General features: G+C 37.4%; 1 protein-coding gene across 1 annotated transcript in view; it reads right to left on the minus strand.

Moving 5' to 3' along the window:
- The window catches only part of asic2 (acid-sensing (proton-gated) ion channel 2), a 287,152-nt gene that overhangs the window by 77,950 nt on the left and 189,214 nt on the right, over nt 1-19,988 (minus strand). The window contains exon 3 of the mRNA XM_034055630.3: nt 8,528-8,655. Within this exon, the coding sequence (XP_033911521.2) occupies nt 8,528-8,655 (128 nt within the window). The remainder of the gene's footprint in view (nt 1-8,527; nt 8,656-19,988) is intronic.

Here is a 19,988-nt window from a genome sequence, read left to right on the forward strand (position 1 = left end):
CTTCTTTCCGGTCCGATGTCGGACCCTGTCTGACATCATCAAAAAGGCGTCAGTCACAGGTCCCTTGTCGGTTTTTCTCCAGAAAAAGCAGAGAAAAGCTTTCAATGGCCGAGAGAAACCGGAAGAAAAATGGAGGTGGATCTGAGCAATACGCATAGTTCCTTCACCACAGACATAACACAGACATATACAAACAAGATAGCTGCTTCCGCATCTAGTGCTCGTAGAAAATAGCGGACATTTGCCAAGATTTTTGAGATGTTATAGTAATAAAATAATAACTTGGATAGCATTACTGAGAGTTTGGTGATTTATTAGTATGCACAACTATGAAGAGGTATGTGATAAATACAGCGAACAAGGGGTGGGGCAGGGCTGAAGATGTAGTACTGAGTGTCATGTTGTTATGCAGTGCCTTTTAAACCTGTTTTACTGTGAATAGAATTACTTTTAAACAGTGTGTGTAAAATAAACAGCTTGTGTGAAAATAAATTAGACCTGACGCGCCCAACAGGCACTTAATAAATGGACCGCAAAGGGTTAAATACCCTGATGGCATTTGAAAGGCAGGATCACAAATATACAAAAGTGCTTTGCATTTCAAAAAACTGCAAAGCAGCAGGCTGCAGCAGCTCAACCTGGACTCTGTGCTGCACCAAGTGACACACGCAAGAGAAAACATGTTACTTTCGTTTTAAATTAAAAACTACTTTCATTTTTACAGTTTTGTGCTTTATATGTGGGAAGTTAGAAAATAAACCCTTATATGTTTAATTGTTCATTTAAATAGTGTTTCGGCTGTACAGATGGTTTTTTTTTTTTTTAACATCACATTTTTATTTGTTCTTCAGGATTAACATACAGAACTGAATAACATACAGTATTGCTGTGCAGATGTTTGATATGATGTGCTTGAATAAAACGCTTGAGTTGTATCTGATAGTCTGTCTTTCAATTTAATATTGATGATGGCGGCGGTTTTAGGTATGAGTATAACCGCGGCGGTTCTAGTGTTGAAGAGTAAGTAGCGGGTTCTGAAAAATATATATAGAATACTGCATGGGCTAGTGTTTAATGCACATCTGAGGGGTGGGATGCTACATAAACCCAGAGGGCGAAGCCTGAGGGGTTTATCCAAGTTTCCCACCCTGAGGGTGGGTATTAAATTCTCTTTTATCAAACACTACCCCATGCAGTATTTTTTATAATCTCTGGTGAGCAGTTTTTTTTTTTTTCCTGCTAGATTTCTAAAGTTATGTGTTGCTTGTTGTGGGGGGCTGTGGCAGTGTGGCAGGATGAAAGACCTGCCGGTGCACGTGTGTTGGTGTGGGCTTGACAGGGAGGGGGTTAAATGTCTCCCTGACAAAATAAGTGTGAATGTGGTTGAAGCCGACAAGTGAATAAAATGATGAAATTATTAATTAGGCTCCAGCCACGGGTGTATAAAATAGGTATTCCATACTTGCCAACATTTGGAAACTGTTAAGCAGGACACTTTCCTCCTGGGGGGGTCATACGCATAAAAAACTCATTATCATATAATAGGTATACCCCTCCCCCGCAACTCAACATAACATGACCGTGATGACAGTAAAAATAGACATAATGAAGCGTTCTTACCTTTGTATAAGTTAGTAATCAGCAGATGTGTCAGCCGCACGAAGAGCACAGCGTGTGGTTTTCACCAACTCTACTGTACAGCATAAGTGATTTTTTTTCTTTGGGTAAATATCGGGACTTTCTTCCTATGCATAGGGACTCGGGACATTTGCTAGGAAATTGGGTCTGTCCAGACCATATAGGGACTGTTGGCATTCACGGGTTGTAAGGAGGAAGGATTAGGATTGTGATACAGGTGGAGGGCTGTGTTCTGTGTTTTCGTGTTCCGTGCTGTGCTGTCTCTTTTGTTTACATTTTCCTGAGTTTTTGTCAAACCTTTTGTTTTGGCCCTTGTGCCTTTTATTTTGACCAGTGTGGTTTTGTTAGTGTGTGTACCCTTTTGTTTTTGTTATTTTGTTTGATTAAAATGAGCGCATTAGCGCATTTAACCCTGCAGCTTTCTGTGCCTGTGTCTCTGTCCCTGCAAATACCATCTGGGCTAAGAGGCTGCCTCGCCACAGGAGCTTACTCTACTTTACTCTAGTTTATGTCATTGAATTATTAGACAGAGAGTGAACTGCATGAAGAATTTTATTTAAAGTAGTAACAACTTTGATAACTTGAACAAAAGTTTAAATAACGCTTGTATTATGTGAGACAGTACATAGTGCCAGATCTGTTGTTTTTTTTTTGTGGTGTTAAAAGTTACATTTTAAATTATGCTTATTTTTTTACTAGCTGGTTACATTTACCAGAATTAGATTTGTTCCCCATAGATTTATTATTACATTAAAAATTATTAAATCATAATTTCCAGTCCACACTGACAAATTATTGTTTTTACAACGGATTGTGCTATGTTCTTAAATTATGGGGGAGGTGAGTTATGTTTCCAGTGAATTTGAATACAAATATATAGGCAGTGGTGAAAGTAACTTTAATTTCTTACCGGTACTGTTGACAACCCCCCCCCCCCTTTAATGTGGAACACTGTTAGATCAATAGTAGGCTTACCCCCACCACTTCAGCAGTCCCTTTCGTCTCCTCCCTGGGCTTTGGTTCACTTGACGTCGACGAAGGTAAAACAGTAGCAGGGTTTTCGTTCAGACGATTTTCTGTGTCTTCAGTTCTTGTTAGTTTTTTTGATTGGCATTCCCCTACTTCCTCACTTTTACGTTTAAAAAGACCAGTTAAGGTCTGTTGAATTTCAACTTTCTTTGGCAGCATTTTTTGTTCAAATTTTTTTTAGCTAACTACTACTCTCCTTTGTAAATTGTGCGCAAAGTGACTGACTTGACAAGAAATAACGGCGTTTGCCATGGCAACATTCTAAATCACGTGAACGTGTCCCACCTGACTGGGAGTGGAGTCTGAAGCAGGGCGTTTTTTATTTTTAAATGTACAGTAAATTAAAACGTTTTGATTTGTTCAAGTTATAATTCCTACTTTGTGTTATTACTATTATTAAATCAATTTACTTATGCACCTATATATTACATCCTTAACCTTAATAACACAATGTTTTGTCGGCAGCATACTGCATACTGGCACTGAAATTCTTACTGGACCATACCGGTTTACTTTCACCTCTGTATATTTCTTGGGGACTGTGGATCCTATTAGTTTTATTAAACTGTTACTGTTAGTCCCCTGTCCCCACTTTTCACAGAATGAGACTGTCCCATGAGGCTGGTCCTGTACGCATGCGTTGTTCGAGCTGAGGTTTCAAGAATTCACCATCAACAGGTTTTTTGAATTAAGAACTAACTGGTAAGTAATATTTTCCAAATTCTTTGAAACCCTTGTTGAAAATTGTCGTAACTGAAGACAGAATGTTATTAATGTTATTAATGTTAGGATGTTTTGTAGCCTGCATGTACTTGAGCTATCAGTGCAGGATATTGAAAAAATGGTTGCTTAAGTGACGCAACAATAATATTACATATTGTGCCTTACTACTTGTTTTTCACGATCATTTTTGCTAAAAGCAGTATATATATATATATATATATATATATATATATATATATATATATATGTATATATATTTTCACAGTCCCTAAGATTTTAGCCATGTTTTATTATCTAGTTATCGCCCATCGTGGCCTTGCGCATTGCGAAGCCTGCAACTAAATTTCACCCTTCCCCTGGGTCTCAGCTCAGCTTCGCTTCGTGCCTCCAACCCAACCACAGTCATATGTTAATGAAACACAATCGACGCCCTGTCGTGTGTTATTAGCAGTGTCCTAAATTTAACTACCAAGACTACTGTTTTGTGCTGTAAACACCTAACTGAAGAAAAAATATATTTTTCCTTTTTGAGATAGAAAATATTTTAATATGCATTAAAACTCCCAAATAACATTGTGATTTTTCATAACTCATACAATAAAACTCTATAATTCCAACAGAAATTCACCTAATTCCTGTATCCATTCAGAGTTCACCCACAATTTATAGTACTGTTGTGAGGCATTCAGTTTCTAGGTGATCAATCAATGAATGACATTTATTTCATAGGCAAATCCCATTAAGTACCTTTAAGTAATGCATTCCATTATCTTTTCAGTGTTACTATGTGGGATAATCCCCATAATTTCTTCAATTAGGTGTTTACTGCACAAAACACAATTTGGTAGTTAAATTTAGGACGCTACTAAGCTTCAAAGTCAAGCACAATTAACATATTTATGCAGGGTGGGTAATATAGTTTTGTATATTCGATATTTCAATTATTGTTTTCTTAATCATTTTAAAACTCTGATTTTCAGCTTACGTTCTACGTTGTTCCACACTGGATGGATGGACAGCAGTGGAGTCCTCTAAACTGAAGAAAGCCGTCTAAGAATGTACCCATCAAAAACAAAGCACCAGCAATAAGTAATGCCTGTTTGAGTCTTGTATACCTGTCCGATTGTGACCGTTTATGATAGCAATTGTAGCAGGGCAGCGCCCTGCCTGTAAATAATATTGTTGTGTGGTGATTTGGTGGTGGTTGGCAGGGATGGGGTTAATTTCCTATCCCTGCCAAAATACATGTGAGAATGTGGCTGGAGCTAATTGAATAATTGATAATTAGGCTCCAGCCACATGCTATAAAAAAAGAAAATCCTTTGTTTGGTGGGGGGAGTTGCTGAGTGAATAGTTTGGTGTTGTGTTGCTGTATTTTTGTTAAAGGTTCAAGTTCAGTGAAGGCTCTGCCCAGCCTGAACAGTTTTGTGTTTGTTTAACTGTTTTATTTTTGTTCTGTGAGCAGTGTTTTGATTTCCTTTTGTTATTAAACCACGCAGCAGCGCTTTAACTGCAGTTTCCTTGTCTCTGAGTCTCTTTGCCTGCCGAATACCATCTGGGCCCGCGACGCTACCCTGTCACACAGGCCAATAGTTTTTGGTTAAAAGCCTTAAATAAGGCTCTTTTTTCCTTTTAATTCTAAACTGATTTATTATTAATCAGAAATCTTAGTTTTTGAAAGCTTGGAAAGGTCAATTACAATTTAAAGGGGTTAATGTTATCTAAAGAGGTTATTGCTAGATAAAATGCAATTTTGTAGTATTATTGCTCATGTTTCTATTTATCATTTTCATATATATTTCATACAGTATATATACAGAATCCTGATAGACAGCTTCATCAAGATTAGTGTCCTTCATGGTAAACTTCATGGTCTTCTGTGATGACGGCCCACTTGCAGAATCAGCTGTGTCAGTCGTATTGTATTTCACAATCTGCTCGGCATTGCATTAATGTTAGAAACAGTGCTCTTTCCCAGACCGTATACCTGGAATTTTTTTGAGTGACCCCATTATTATTTTATCTAAATTCTCTACCTTAATTTGTAAATGTAGTAGACAGTTGAAGTCATTTTGTATCACTGAAAAGGCGCAACCTGATTACAAAGCAAAGCAAAACCAATAAAGGGGAAGTACACAGGAACATTTACTCGATTTCCGGGTGTGCGCTGTTTTTGTGGCAAGGTGGAAAGGGTTGGTTCAGTTAATATGGAGACTCGGATAGAGTTTGGGTAATCTGGGTTCTACTGTACATGGAACAGTTAGTTATTGTGACAATCATATCAGAAACAATATCCAAGAATAAAACAGAACACATGTACTACAACAAGTAAGAAAACCCTAAGACACACCTCTTCAGACAGCACCTGTGAAACTCAACTCTTCCCTTCTGGACAATATAGCACTCTGCCTTAAAAGCACTTCAGCTTGCACTTATCTGCTCCCCATTTTACTGTATTTAATCCTGCACTACTGTATTTTTTGTATATAATTGTAAGTCGCCCTAGGTAAGGGCTGTTAAGAAATAAATAATAATGAACTATAAGTATTTTGAATTTTATTTCTCATGGGTCTCAAACGAGTCTCACTGCATGTGTCTCGTTTGTTGCTCATTTTATTTCTCCAATAGCACTTTTAGGAGAAACATTTCAGACATGATAGAGACATACATGGTATGAAAATGAGACATCAATTTCTTCTCAAGAGAACTAAAAAAGACAAAGATGAGCAGTAAAATTTCTCTCTGGGGAGAGTTGGTATTATTAGAAAGCAATTGCTACCCATGCTAGTTTACGATACTTGTTTTTGTTTTGTGTCTGTTTTGTATTTGTCTATTTATTTTGGCCGCTGTGTTGTTTTGTTTTAGGATAAGTGTTTTGTTTCTGTTTAACATTAGAACTACCAGGGCGGCCTTTTTGACCGATCACGTTTTTTAAATGCATTTTTCTCCATTGATTTGGCAGCTAGGCACCTGTGCTTTTTTGACTTTTACTAAATATATGTATTAAACATCTCAAAGCATCAGTAGACCCAGGGTTGCAGAAACTTATGGAGATATAATACGGTGGTGGGGTGCCCCGCCCCAGTGCATATTTTGTATTATATGTTGTATGTGGCGTGTTAACGTTGATGTACATATATTGGTGCATTAGATATAATGTGGGATATTTAGCACAAGTGTTGTTAAAATATATAGTTGTATTTAGACACAGGGATAGCACAATCACTCCACGTGCAGGTAAAGTATGTAATAGTATGTGAGCACGGGGATTGCACAAATTAGTTCACGTGCTGGGATTCAAGTGAATAATTAATTAGTAATTGAATCCTGGCACAACCATATACAGTATATAGATGCATATTTCACTCACTCGGGATTGTGTGTTCAGATCGTAAGAACGGGAGACAGTTAGGAGAAATAAGAATTAAATAATAATAGCAATTGCTACTTTGTGCTTGAGGACCAGCACAGTAGTTGTTTGTGGTGTTCATCCCCTGTTTGTTAGTGTCTTGTTCATTTTGTTTGTCTGTTTTGGCTACTGTGCCGTTTTTATTTTACAAAATAGAGACAGAGACAAACACAGCCACAGCTGCATACTCAAGTTAGATTTTTGTTACCACCCAGGAGGCAGCAATTACCTACCTTAGACAGAGGTTGATCAACGGGCCGTGTATCAACTTGGGCTGAACTCTAACAGTCTACAAGTGCAAACCAAGAAAAATGTAATTATGCTGAGCACACTTCATCTTCTGTTGCCATCGGGAATGATACAAAGATCCTAGAGACTGTACGGTTTTATAATTCCACGAAGTTTGGAGTTGATATAGTAGACCAGACACATAACAGCTGTGCCGTTTGCAATAAGGCAGTATGTGGCAATTGCACTGCACATGTCTGTGTAATTGCATAAACTAGACTCCACAAGGTACTTTTTTATATTCCACATTTTGAACAGTTAAACATTTCCATCTTTTGAACCGTTAAAACAATACACGTTTTGAATAGTTGTAAGTTACATTCTTTGCGCTTTTGAACACTTTTTTTAATGTAGTCCTGTTGTGCATGATTATATTACAAAACAAAAATAAAGTTACAGAATAATAGTGTAGCAAACCAGCTATTGCAAGACTGGAGACAGAAATTACAGTTGAATAGCCAACAGAGTCGAACTCAGGCACAAAATAAAAAACGTATAAACAGAAAACACTTGTATAAAATAAAACACTCAAACAAATGTGAGCACTGTCATTCTCTACTGCTACACAGTGTCATAGAATCCGACCCTTCCTCACCAGCTACTCCACGTAACTTCTCGTCCAGGCCCTGATACTCTCCCGCCTAGACTATTGCGACTTTTTCTTGTCTGGCCTCCCTGCGTCCGCCACCTGTCCGCTCCAGCTCATCCAGAACTCCGCTGCTCGCCTGGTGTTCTCTCTACCTCACTTCTCCACTGCTCTGCTCACTCCACTGGCTCCCGATCAACGCTCACATCCAGTTCAAGACTCTTGCACTCTTCTACCGAAGCCTTGACCAGACTGCACACAGCTACCTCCAGACCCTCATCTCTCTCTACACCCCCACCCGACCTCTCCGCTCCTCTTGCACTAGAAGACTGGCTGTACCTCCTCTACATTCCCATGCCTCCAGAGCCCGCTCTTTCTCCACCCTCGCCCCGCAGTGGTGCAACGACCTTCCTATGGATGTCAGGACTGCCCAGTCCCTGAGCACCTTCCAGTGCCTCCTCAAGACACACCTCTTCAGACAACACCTGTAAAACTCAACTCTTCCCTTCTGGACTATATAGCACTCTGCCTTTAATGCACTTTAACTTGCACTTATCTAGTATTATTTATATATATATATATATATATATATATATATATATATATATATATATATATATATATATATATATAGTTTCAATTATAGTTGAGGACTTAAAAATGTTGAAACCTGCAAGACACATACCAGGGTGGTCAGGGTTTCAAATGCAACATGAATGCCCACAAAATTAACTACATTGTGGGACAGTACAAACCGAGCATTTTAAAAAAGTGACGCACAATATTATGGATAACAAATGATGGATTGGATTTGGTGTTCGTTGACCTCAGACTGGATAAAAAAAGTACGTTACCCTTTGTTCCTGTGTTGAAACGAAGGTCTGAAAACCAGGTGCCACTCCAAAGCCAAGTTCGTGGACAAAGGGGGGCTCGAACTGACTGTGAATCTGCACCCTCACTCCGGCTTCAAATGTAGTCTCTTCTGTTAAAATAAAATAAAAGGCATTAATATTAAGAGTCCTGCGTGAAATTACTGAAAAAGTACGCTTGGCTGAATTTTTCTCCATAAAGAAGGAACGGGTTGTAGTTTGTGTTAGATGGGTAGATGACCATTATGAAGCTCACAAATAATTTTTGGGATTATATGAAGTTGGTGGAACCGATGCAAAGAACGCTGGTGCGCGTAATCAAAGACTTTCTGATGTGTGCTAACCTTACAGGGGTGTAGCGAGGAATAGATTTTTACTGAGGCAAGTTTTGTCTAAAAAAATAATAATAATAATAATGTGCATACCCTGTGTATGTTACGAGACGCTACTCCCCCCACCCCTTTTATTTTAGTTTATTCGTGATTATCCATGTAAACATGTTTGCTACATATTTCTCCTTTCGACATTTCCATGAATGTGGTGCAGTTTATGTTCATTGGTTTATATTTGATACAAACAGCCTGATTTTCAGAAGGCACATTTTTTTAGAGAAAATAGAGGTCGCAATGCATTTGCACTGCAAGTTTTTGTTTTTTTTGCCACCAATTACTCATCTTGAATTTCAACAAGGGCAGGTTCATTTCTTCTACTCGCAATGCCCTTTGCGACTCCTGCTTATGAATGATTTAATTGAAACGACAATTGATTTTCAGGTTCATTAGCAAGCCAATTAGTTACATTTCAATAGTCTGGACTTCATTTTAACTGGAAAACAACAAAGCAGCGCACATGAGTCACAACAATTGTAAAAAAAAAAGTAAGGAAAAATACATTCTTAGACACCCAAGTTGAGCTTTTCCTCGATGATATTTTAGCATATAAAACTTATTTTCGGCAAAAGGTCCGGAGCCACTGCTAAATTAAAAATACGGAAGATATAACTGAAAAATAAAAGCAACCTCTTCCATAAAAAAGTAAAATAAAGAAGTCCCAAAAAGATTCTGGGACCTAAAGTTGTGATGCACCCCCTAGTCTCTGTTAGTCACTTTGTGTAAAAGCGTCTGCTAAACAAATAAATAATAATAATACTAATATTAATACTACAGCGTGCCTATAGAAAAAAAAATCCTTAATTTATTTCAATATCGCAATGTATTCTCTGATGCAATATTAATATTCATATTCTTTACACGCAGTATCTGAATGCTTATGTATGTTTGTGAAAAATAATAATACAAATGTTAAACATTAATATGCATTTGTTACATATGTTTTTGAATGGTCATGTGTTAATTATGTATTTAATATATTCTAAAATTAGCCAGCCTCCACTTATAAGCCCCTGTTCGAATTTTCTGAACAAGGCACTGTTCACCACAATAAATAAGTCGTGGCATGAGCCAGGGTACTTAGCAACTACATCCATGATAATACATTGACCATCACATGAAACTTGCACAGTTAAAGAATGATGATGTTTGCATTCCTTGAATCTGGGGATATTGCAACATGTGTGCAACCTATTACACCGAGCACGTTTGGGAAGTCAGACAACTGACAATATTTGTGTTTGGTTCTATTTTGTTCTACATCCTCAATTAGAAGACTGAGAGATGCCTGCTGATCTGTCCCCAGCTGTTGTCTGGATGGCACCCGTTGCATGAAAATGAATGGCTACTGTAACCTTTACAGGTAAATGTATAGCATGACTGTGGTAAGTAATTCTAAATCAACTTAAGGAGATCATACAGCTTTGTTGTAGTGCCTATATGCAATCTATGCATTTCTAGTTCGATCTTGTTACTGTAATAAACTCAGCACAGCTCTGCAACCTCTAGAAATATGTGCATCAGAAGGACAGAATTTAGCAAGAATGACCGTAGTAACTTAAAAAATCTCTGAGAAGTGAGGCTGAGTTTCAGAAGTTTTAGGAACATGTAATAGGAAAGCACCATGCAGATTTGAAGAAGGTATTTCTTCAGCAGCATGTCCCAGTTTAGTTGAAGACTACTTTCACCAAGCCTACATGAGTGCATTCGATGTTGTAACACCTTGCATCGAAGACCGTTTTGAGCAGCCTGGATATCAGTAAGACGCCTCAGATCGGTGGGTGTATTTCAGTGCTGTGAAAAAAAAAATACAAAGCCCAGCCAAACGGATTAGATGTCTTCTGAAAGGGCAGGCTTAGGCATTTCCAATGCCATTTGTCTTGGTTGCCTAGCTAGGGTGCTAGAAAAGCTGCATACCCCGTGTTCATATTATATGGAAGTTCAAAGGTGAAGTGTTTTTTTGAGCCATCTATGATTACAAAATATATAGCAGTGACCAAACATGATGTTTTTTGGACACGTTTTTTTTTTTTTTTTTACATATATTTTCATCTCTACCACATATAGTATGCCTGATCCTGTTGCAACTTATATACCATGAAAGGAAATTGTGTGGCCTTTCATTTGATATAAGTTCCATGCATGCAGCACAAACTATCTATCCAGTAGCTTCTCATACATAAATGAAAACTGTGAAAAACAGGCGGAAATAGTGCTGAGTTTAAAGAGTTCAAGTTTCAGTTTCTATTTAAATGTTTGTTTTTTGTTTTTTTTTTAAATATAAATTTAGTCGTTGCCAATTATTTTTTTACTTTTTTGTCCCAATTTGGAATGGCCAATTATTTTAGTATGCTCAGCTCACCGCTACCACCACTGCGCTGACTCGGGAGGGCGAAGACGAACACACGCTGTCCTCCGAAGCGTGTGCAGTCAGCCGACCGCTTTTTTTCACACTGCAGACTCACCATGCAGCCACCCAAGAGCTACAGCGTCGGAGGACAACACAGCTCTCGGGCAGCTTAGAGGCAAGCCTGCAGGCGCCCGGCCAGACTACAGGGGTCGCTGGTGCGCGGTGGGCCGAGGACACCCTGGCCGACTAGCCCTCCCTCCCCCCCGGGCGGTGCTCGGCCAATTGAGCACCGCCCCCTGGAGGCTCCCGTCCTCGGTCGAGTGCCTTTACTGGATGCGCCACTCAGGAGCCCCCATCTATTTAAATGGTTTTAGAGTGATATTTTATTTGGGGTGAAAGCAATTTGATGTGCAGCGCTATGTGATGCTTCCTCTTGAAAGGCGCTATATAAAATAAAGGTTGTTGTTTTGACTTGTGATTTCTGCTTATTTATTCACTTTGCTTATTGACATTTACAGCACTTGGCAAATATTCTAAAAAATACTTTTGCATATGTGCTTTTCAGCATTTCGGTTTTATAATAGAATAGAAATGGCACGCTCACTATATAACTATGGGAGTGGGAACAGAATTAAAGTGAAACAAAATACACAAACTTAAACATAAAAATAATGTAACAAGAAATCTCAAAAGGGACACAAAACACTGTATTGGAAGAATCACATTCAGTTAATAAAGGATAATAAAATATTAAATAATAAAAATATTAAATAGATAATAAACACCATTTTGAGTGTTTTGAAAATGACAATTCACATCAATATATCTAATTTATTTTTCAGTTATTCTTAATATAAAATCGCCATTCTAACAGAAGAAACCTATTGAACATCATTCTTTATAGCTACATGGCTGCACTTTCAAAATGCTTCCTACAGGCCTGTCCTGCACCATTGTTGCAAACTCTGTGTACTCTCTATCGGCCACCCAAACACAATCCTTCTTTCTTTTCTGAGATAAATGAATTGTTTTCTATGTTTACTGATTCTAAGAAACTGCTCATCTGTGGTGACTCCTCTTCCACTGTGGCTGTAGAATTTAATATTATTCTTGATTCATTTGGGTTCTCCCACAGTTGCTCACGGACATAGTTTAGATCTTTATCTTTCAAGATTTTGAACTTTCAGATCTCATATCACAAGTTATAACTATATCTGATCAATACCTAATTACTGCAAAAATTAATCTTCCTTCCTTTGACCAACCCTAAACTGTGCTAGGTCCAATTATTTTTTTGCTATTATAGCTGAGGGGCAAGGAAACCCAAAATGTGATGCAGCTGTTTCGGTATTCAATTGTGATGATTTTATAATTTTTTTCACTGACAAGATTGTTCCGATAAAGAATGATCTTATCCCTCTACAGGAGATATAGGGGATGTGGACGTCAAATTTGTAGTAGCTTCTAAATAGATTCTCACAATTTGCTGCAACTGAGACCATTGATGTTTTAGATATTATCCACAAAGCTCATTCAACTTTGTGGTCTCTTGATCCCAGGCCAACTAATATTGTTTGCCAGTGTGCAGATGTGCTTGCTCCCGTGACATGTAACATTGTTAATCTTTAGCATTTGGAATTGTTCCCTCTATCATAAAGTTGGCAAGTGTAACACCAGTTCTTAAAAAACCTTCATTTTACCCTGCTGTCTTGTCAAATTATACCTTTCCTTACCTTTCCTTGCAAAGGTTTTGGGAAAAGTCGTTGTTGCTCCATTGTCTACATCTTTCTGTCAATAAACTCTTTGAAAAATTTCAGTCTGGTTTTCGGAAACAACATAGCACAGAGTCTGCACTTGTAAAAATTGTAATGATACCCTGCTGAATGGGATTGTTATTTGGGATAGTCTTCTTGGATATATGTTTTAGTATTAATGTTTTTATTTTGATATTGTGTACTTGTTTTTACTGTGAAAAGCGCTATATAAAATACATTTGATTGATTGATTGATTTAAAGTTAATAAGTACTTAATTAAATAGTCCATTACATTCAATCACAATGATTGATTACCGTATTCCTTCGAATTTAAGACGCCCTTGAATTTAAGACGCAGCCCAAACTTACCACCCTCAATTTGAGGAAACAATAAAACATCAAATAAATATGCATTTACAAAGATACAATCTCATTTACGCTGCTGTAACGTACAAAACTGACACGAAACAGTGTTATAGATTAACCACGGAGCTCGTTTATCATGCTGGACACTGTATAATACTTAAGATGTCGTACACATACCACCACTCACTTACCGCATCCCACATCCTGGCAACAGCAAGCACGACACAACACTCCACGGCATCAGGCAACATGTAACCCAGCAACCATTGTGGTATTGCTTGGCATGTTGAAAAAATACAGGGGTCTGATCAGCATTTCCAATCTGTCCAAGCTGGTACTGTTTGTTAGAAATGCCAAAATTGTAACCGTTTCTTTTGGAATTCCTCAGGAAGCTTGGTTTGTCTTTTCTCAGCAGTCAGTCACGTTGCTGTTTGTGTACTCAGATAGTCATGTCTTTTGTTTCCGATTTTAATACACGCATCACTATACTGTACTCGAATTTAAGACGCAGGCTATTTTTGAGAAGCAAAAAATGCTTAAAAAAGTGCGTCTTAAATTCAAAGGAATTCGGTATTTGAAACCATGTGGGCTAGAATCAAATAAAGTGTATGGCCGTAAATATCATTTTCAATCTGGGCCAAGGTGTCAATATGGATTGGCACCATCTAAAGCACTAATAGAGTTATGTTAATAAAAGTAATGCATGCACTTTATGTTTATTAGGGGAAAAAAAAAATCTCCAACTCAGTGAGCTATTCTGAATTTGAAATTTGTAACCCAAGTGAACCTTTCTGATATATGTGAGGCCAATATGTTTGTCTGTAGAGTATTTTGGTAAGCCTACTCCCTACTGTGCCAATTTTTATTGGAGAGACTACCTGCTTTTTTTTGTCATTTGTCATTCATCATTGGGCAGTATGTATTTGTAGATCTCTGCTCTGTAATGTTTGTCAGCTTTATAATTTGTCTTAAGCTTTATTTCACTTTCTTTCTGTTGTGACTACATAATCGACTGCCAGGCAGTTTATTCTGAAGTACCGGTATCTCTTTTCTTAATGGACCACGTAACACCAAACATGTGCTTCAATTTACAAACCAGGGGTCTTTATTGATTCAGTATGCCTTGCAGTTTAACTGCAGGTATGGAATGGAATGATTCATTTATATTGAATTAACAAGCAATCAAAATGAATTTACTAAATAGCAAAGTTGTTTGTCTTCCATTTCAAAGGGAGGCAGCAACAAGCAGAGTCTGATTAAGAAAGGGATGAAAACCACTACCATACCTGCATTACTAAGCATTTGAAAGAGTTCAAGCAAGTCCTCCCTATGGCACTGCAGGACAGGTAGTGTTCTATGTAGCTTGGTAGTGAAAAGTTTAAGCTGGGTGAAATAAAGGAAAAAGCTAGTGTACATGATAAAGGCCTGGTAAATCATGTTAAATTATACAAAACTGCTTTGTTGCAAAGCGTGAACACCTCTGTATTATTAATGACCTTTTTCTTCTGATTAGAACCATATTATTCTCACTAGAACTCCACGTCCCTAAAATGATTGTTTTAAGAAATTCCACTTATTCTTTTTTTTTAATGATATTTTTATTGTTTTTTTTAAGTAAAAAACATGAGTAACAATACAGGAAGGGTCATTCCCCCCTTGATAAATGGTGCCTGAAGTGTTGAAGCCTTCACTCTAACATGTTTATCATGCCACAGGAATTTAGAAACAATTTCTTGAACTTTAATATAGAGCAATTTCGGAATTTTTAAGGGAATTGTTTGAAATAAATATAAGAATTTAGGCAAAACATTCATTTTTATGATATTCACCCTGCCAACTGGGGATAGGGGTAGATCAGTCCATTTTTGTAGATCATTCTTTATTTTATCTAGTAGTGGTAAGTAATTAGCTTGGTAAACTTTATCTATGGAGTTAGTTATTTGGACCCCCAAATATTTAAAACCATTTGGACTCCACCTAAAAGATCGAACCAACTGTAGAGTTTTGCTGTTATGCTATTGTTTAGGGGCATCACTTCACTTTTATCATAGTTTAATTTATAACCAGATACTGCACTATACTCAGCAAAGGTTTGAAATACATTTGGCAATGAAGTATCCAGGTCAGACACATATAGAAGGAGATCAGCTGCGTATTATTCCCCTGATTTGTGGGTTGGATCGAATTGCAACTGCAAGATGCTCAATAGCCAGAGTGAACAAGATTGGGGAGAGGGGGCATCCCTGCCTCGTGCCCCTACCTAGAAGAAAAGGCTCAGAGATGATTCAGTTTGTCAAAATTTGGGCTTTGGGGCATTTATACAGTGTTTTAATATAATTAATAACATTTTGGCCAAAATTCATATGATCAAGGACTTGGAATAAAAATTCCCATTCTATGCGGTCGAATGCTTTTTCTGCATCCATCGACACCACAAGCCTAGGATCTATTGCAGTCTGTGCCTGATGTATAATGTGGAATAATCTACGAAGATTGTCAGCTCCCAATCTGTGTTGTAAGAACCCTGTTTGGTCTTCATGTATAACTGTGGATACAACAGTTTCAAGCCTCAAGGAAATAAGTTTAGACAGGATTTTAAAATCTACATCAAGTAAGGATAACGGTCTATATGAGCTGCATAGTTGTTTATCTTTAGCAGGTTTGGGTGAAAAGTATAACTGTTTCTAATTCTAGAGTTGGGGGTAGTTGTCCCTTATGCAGGGATTCCTTCAGCATTTCTGTCAAGGGTGTTCTCAATTTATCCTTGACTGCTTTATAGAATTCAATGGGGAATCCATCAGGGCCTGGTGCCTTGCCCCCCTGCACAATATTAGCTGCTTTAAGAACTTCGGCTTCTGAGATTTCTGCATCCAGTGCAAGTTTGTGGTCCTCATTAATCCTAGGCAGGGGCAATTTACTGAGAAATTCTTTACTTTTTGTATGGTCGGGGCCCATTTTAGATTTATATAACTCTTTGTAGAATTATTTGAAACATGTATTAATCTCATCTGGTTTATGTATACAGTACCTTTACTTGTTTTAATGGAATGTATTATTATTTTATTTTCTTCTTTTTTTATCTGCCATGCCAGTAACGTTCCTGTTTTATTACTGTTTTCTTAATAATGATAATTTGTTCTTGCCATAGCAGCCTCTGCTGTTTGCGTACAGAGATTATTATATTGCAGTTGTTTCTGAGACAGTAGATTAAATATTTCCGGATTTTTAGATTTTGCGTGTTCTATTTCCAGTTTACGAATGTCCATTTCAAGTGTGCAAAGCTGTTCTCTCTTTTTTTTTTGTCTATAAGCACCATATGACATAATGTGTCCTTTCATAAAGGCTTTTAAGGATTCCCAAATTGTCCCATGTGAGGATGAATTTTTATTTGTTTCTAAAAACAGGTGAATCTGGTTTTCCATAAATTTAACAAATTCAGGGTCTTTAAGTAAATAGGGTTTAAATCTCCAGCTATGTGAAGGTGGGGCTCCAGTCCCCAAATCCAGTATCATTTTCCAAGGGGCAATGATCAGAGAGAGTGGCAGCTATTTGCAATCTATAATTCTTGGAAGCAAGGTTTGAGATGTGAGTATTAAATTATTCTAGAGTAGGAGTTATGTACGTTAGAGAAAAAGGAGAAATCTTTTTTCAGTTAGGTCCAGTGATCGCCATGCATCTATAAGACCCAGGTCCTTCATGCCATGCTTAAGGGCTACAGCAGCTCTGCTAGGCTCCATGGTCTTAGGTGAAGACTTATCTAGTGTGGGGTTCAGGACTAAATTATAGTCCCCTGCTATTATGCACTGACCTTGTGTTACAGCAATTCGCATTATCATATCTTTATAAAATTTAGGATCATCAAAATTAGGTCCGTATAAATTGATCAGCGTAAACGGCTCATGACTTCACAGACACCCATCTACCTGCATTATCCTCTTCCACTGAGTGCAACTTAAACAATATATGCTTACTTATGAACAAAGCCACCCCCTTTGACTTGGAGTTAAAAGAGGAGTAAAAAACATGTCCCACCCACTCTCTGTGTAGTATAGAGTGTTCTAAATCTGTCAGGCGGGTTTCCTGTAAGAAAGCAATATCTGCTCTTTCTTTTTTAAGATATGGGGTTATTAACTCCTTTGACATTCCAAGATACACAATTTAAAGTATTAGCTATTATGCTTCAACAGTAAAATATAACTGGAATAATAGGAGATGGTTTTCATAATTATAGGGAGAACGAAGAATTCCACTTATTCTTAATACTGTAGCATAGATGCTGTTCTGGGATGACTTCTGTAGTTACAGCAGCAAAGAAGAAACAGATAGCTGTGTGCTTTCTGATAACAAGCCAACATAACAATGAACACATATTCACTGAAACACTTGTACCCTATCTCTGATCACAGCTACAATGAGAACGCTTATCTCACAATTACAGAACATGATTATTTCTTTCAAGAGACCTTTTCTAAATTACTGGTAGGCAAATCGGCTGTACACATATAAATCAAGGCACAGCGAATATGTCTAATGTTGTGTGTTTCAAAGGTGTATTGCTGGTTTTGAAAATAAAATAAAAATAAACAAACCTTGATGTAGATATGGTATTAATATCAAAACTAAGAAACAGTAGAATATGTTTTGGGATCGAATTGGGTATGACTATTCCCAGGGAAACTGCCCATGTTATTTATTTAAGTATGCTATAAATATCTTCATTCTACAAATTAAACGAGAACATTAGTATTATTATTATTAGTTTATTTAAGCAGACACCTTTATCCAAGGTGACCTACAGTGACTAGGGTGTGTGAACTATGCATCTGCTGCAGAGTCACTTACAATTACGTCTCACCTGAAAGACGGAGCACAAGGAGGTTAAGTGACTTGCTCAGGGTCACACAATGAGTCAGTAGCTGAGGTGGGATTTGAACCGGGGACCTCTTGGTTACAAGCCCTTTTCTTTAACCACTGGACCACACAGCCTCCTGTGTGCAGTACATTATATATAGGGCTTCTGTTTGTCGGTTTTTATCAATTTCATTTTCCGGTTCTTGTATTTAGCTATTTTTGACTTGTATGTACATTGTGGTTTTTTTTGTGTGTGTGTGATGTATTGAAAGTAGGGTTCCCACCTCTGACTTACAAAAAAACGGGACACCAGAGTCATTCCGTAAAAAAAAAAAATAAATAAAAAATAAATAAACCATATACTTTGACATTTAATGTCCAGGGAAGTCTTACAGATTTCCCAGGGCAGCTGCCTCAAAAAGAGAACAATCCAGGCAAAACCAGAACGGGTGGCAACCCAATTGAAAGTGCTGATAGCATTTGGGGGATAGGTTTATGTGTTAGTTGGCAATGCCCCTGACGTGCTTCAGAGTTAATGCTGAAACACAAGGACCGTAACACTTTCGTTCTGGATGCTGAATAAACAAGTTAAAACCTGACTCGTTTACTGCCGAGTACTTACCTAAAAAATACACACACGACATAAAAGTTTCTTATATACTGTATGAAATTATTGTTTTCGGTTACTTTCTGTCACAATATGTATAGGAACTCGACAGTATAATTTGCACACTTCAATTGTACCTTCTTTCCTTTGCTGTCTTCCACAACAGGCATATTCTTATATTAGTTCATATATATATATTATCATTTAATCAAAGAAACTACAAAATTATATCGCAAAAGTCTACTGGAAGGAGATGGGGATATCCAGCAAATGGGATCACAGCTTCCCTTTTATTATTTTTGTGAAAGTGTGTAAAGATCTTGGGTGCAACCTCTGTTTCTGTCGTACTGTCTTCCAGTGGATACTGGCTTAAGTTTGCAATAGGCTACAGTATACTGTACATTTCCGCTTGTGTTGGGATCTGATTCTTTCTGTGTTTTTAAATTTGAATACTCTTTTTAATTCAGTACATTTTTTTTTTTTTTTACAAATTGATGCAACAGTTTTTATCAGTGATGTTATCTGAAAAAAAAAATATCTAATTTAGTATTCTGGGTTATTTAGAATAAGTAACCTGTTGCCCGGACTGTAAATATTTAAAAGTAAAAAGACCAACAACATTTTAGGTCTGTAATACATGCACAGGAAATTAAACTACCTCAATAAAAATAGACTGACCTGTGCACAAACGCAATTAAAGCAGTTTACAGGCATTTGCAATACGACAGCAGTACAATGTGCCTTTGAATCCAGGTCTTCTTTTTCCTATATGGTGTGCATTACATCAGCTGATCATTGATTTTGAAACTAAAGTGATGTCTGCTTGAGAGCAAATACAAAACAATCACCACATAATGACCCTTCAGTACTCGCACTATAGTGTAACGTTAGATAGGCTGGGATTGGCGTACGCCTGGTGGCCTGTCCGATAGATTTACCACATGCATTTTATGCCAAGGGATCATAAACAGCTGTACATTACAGTTCTGTAATCTTATTTGTATTTTTAAAATGATGACACAGTATTTAATTAGTCTGTGAGTTCGATTTTCACTTGAATTGTTGATGGCAGAAATTTAATTTCTTTTAAATGAACTGCCCTATCATGCAGTATCAAATTCATTTATT

The sequence above is a fragment of the Acipenser ruthenus genome, chromosome 33 (assembly GCF_902713425.1).
Source record: "Acipenser ruthenus chromosome 33, fAciRut3.2 maternal haplotype, whole genome shotgun sequence".
NCBI classification, from domain to species: domain Eukaryota; kingdom Metazoa; phylum Chordata; class Actinopteri; order Acipenseriformes; family Acipenseridae; genus Acipenser; species Acipenser ruthenus.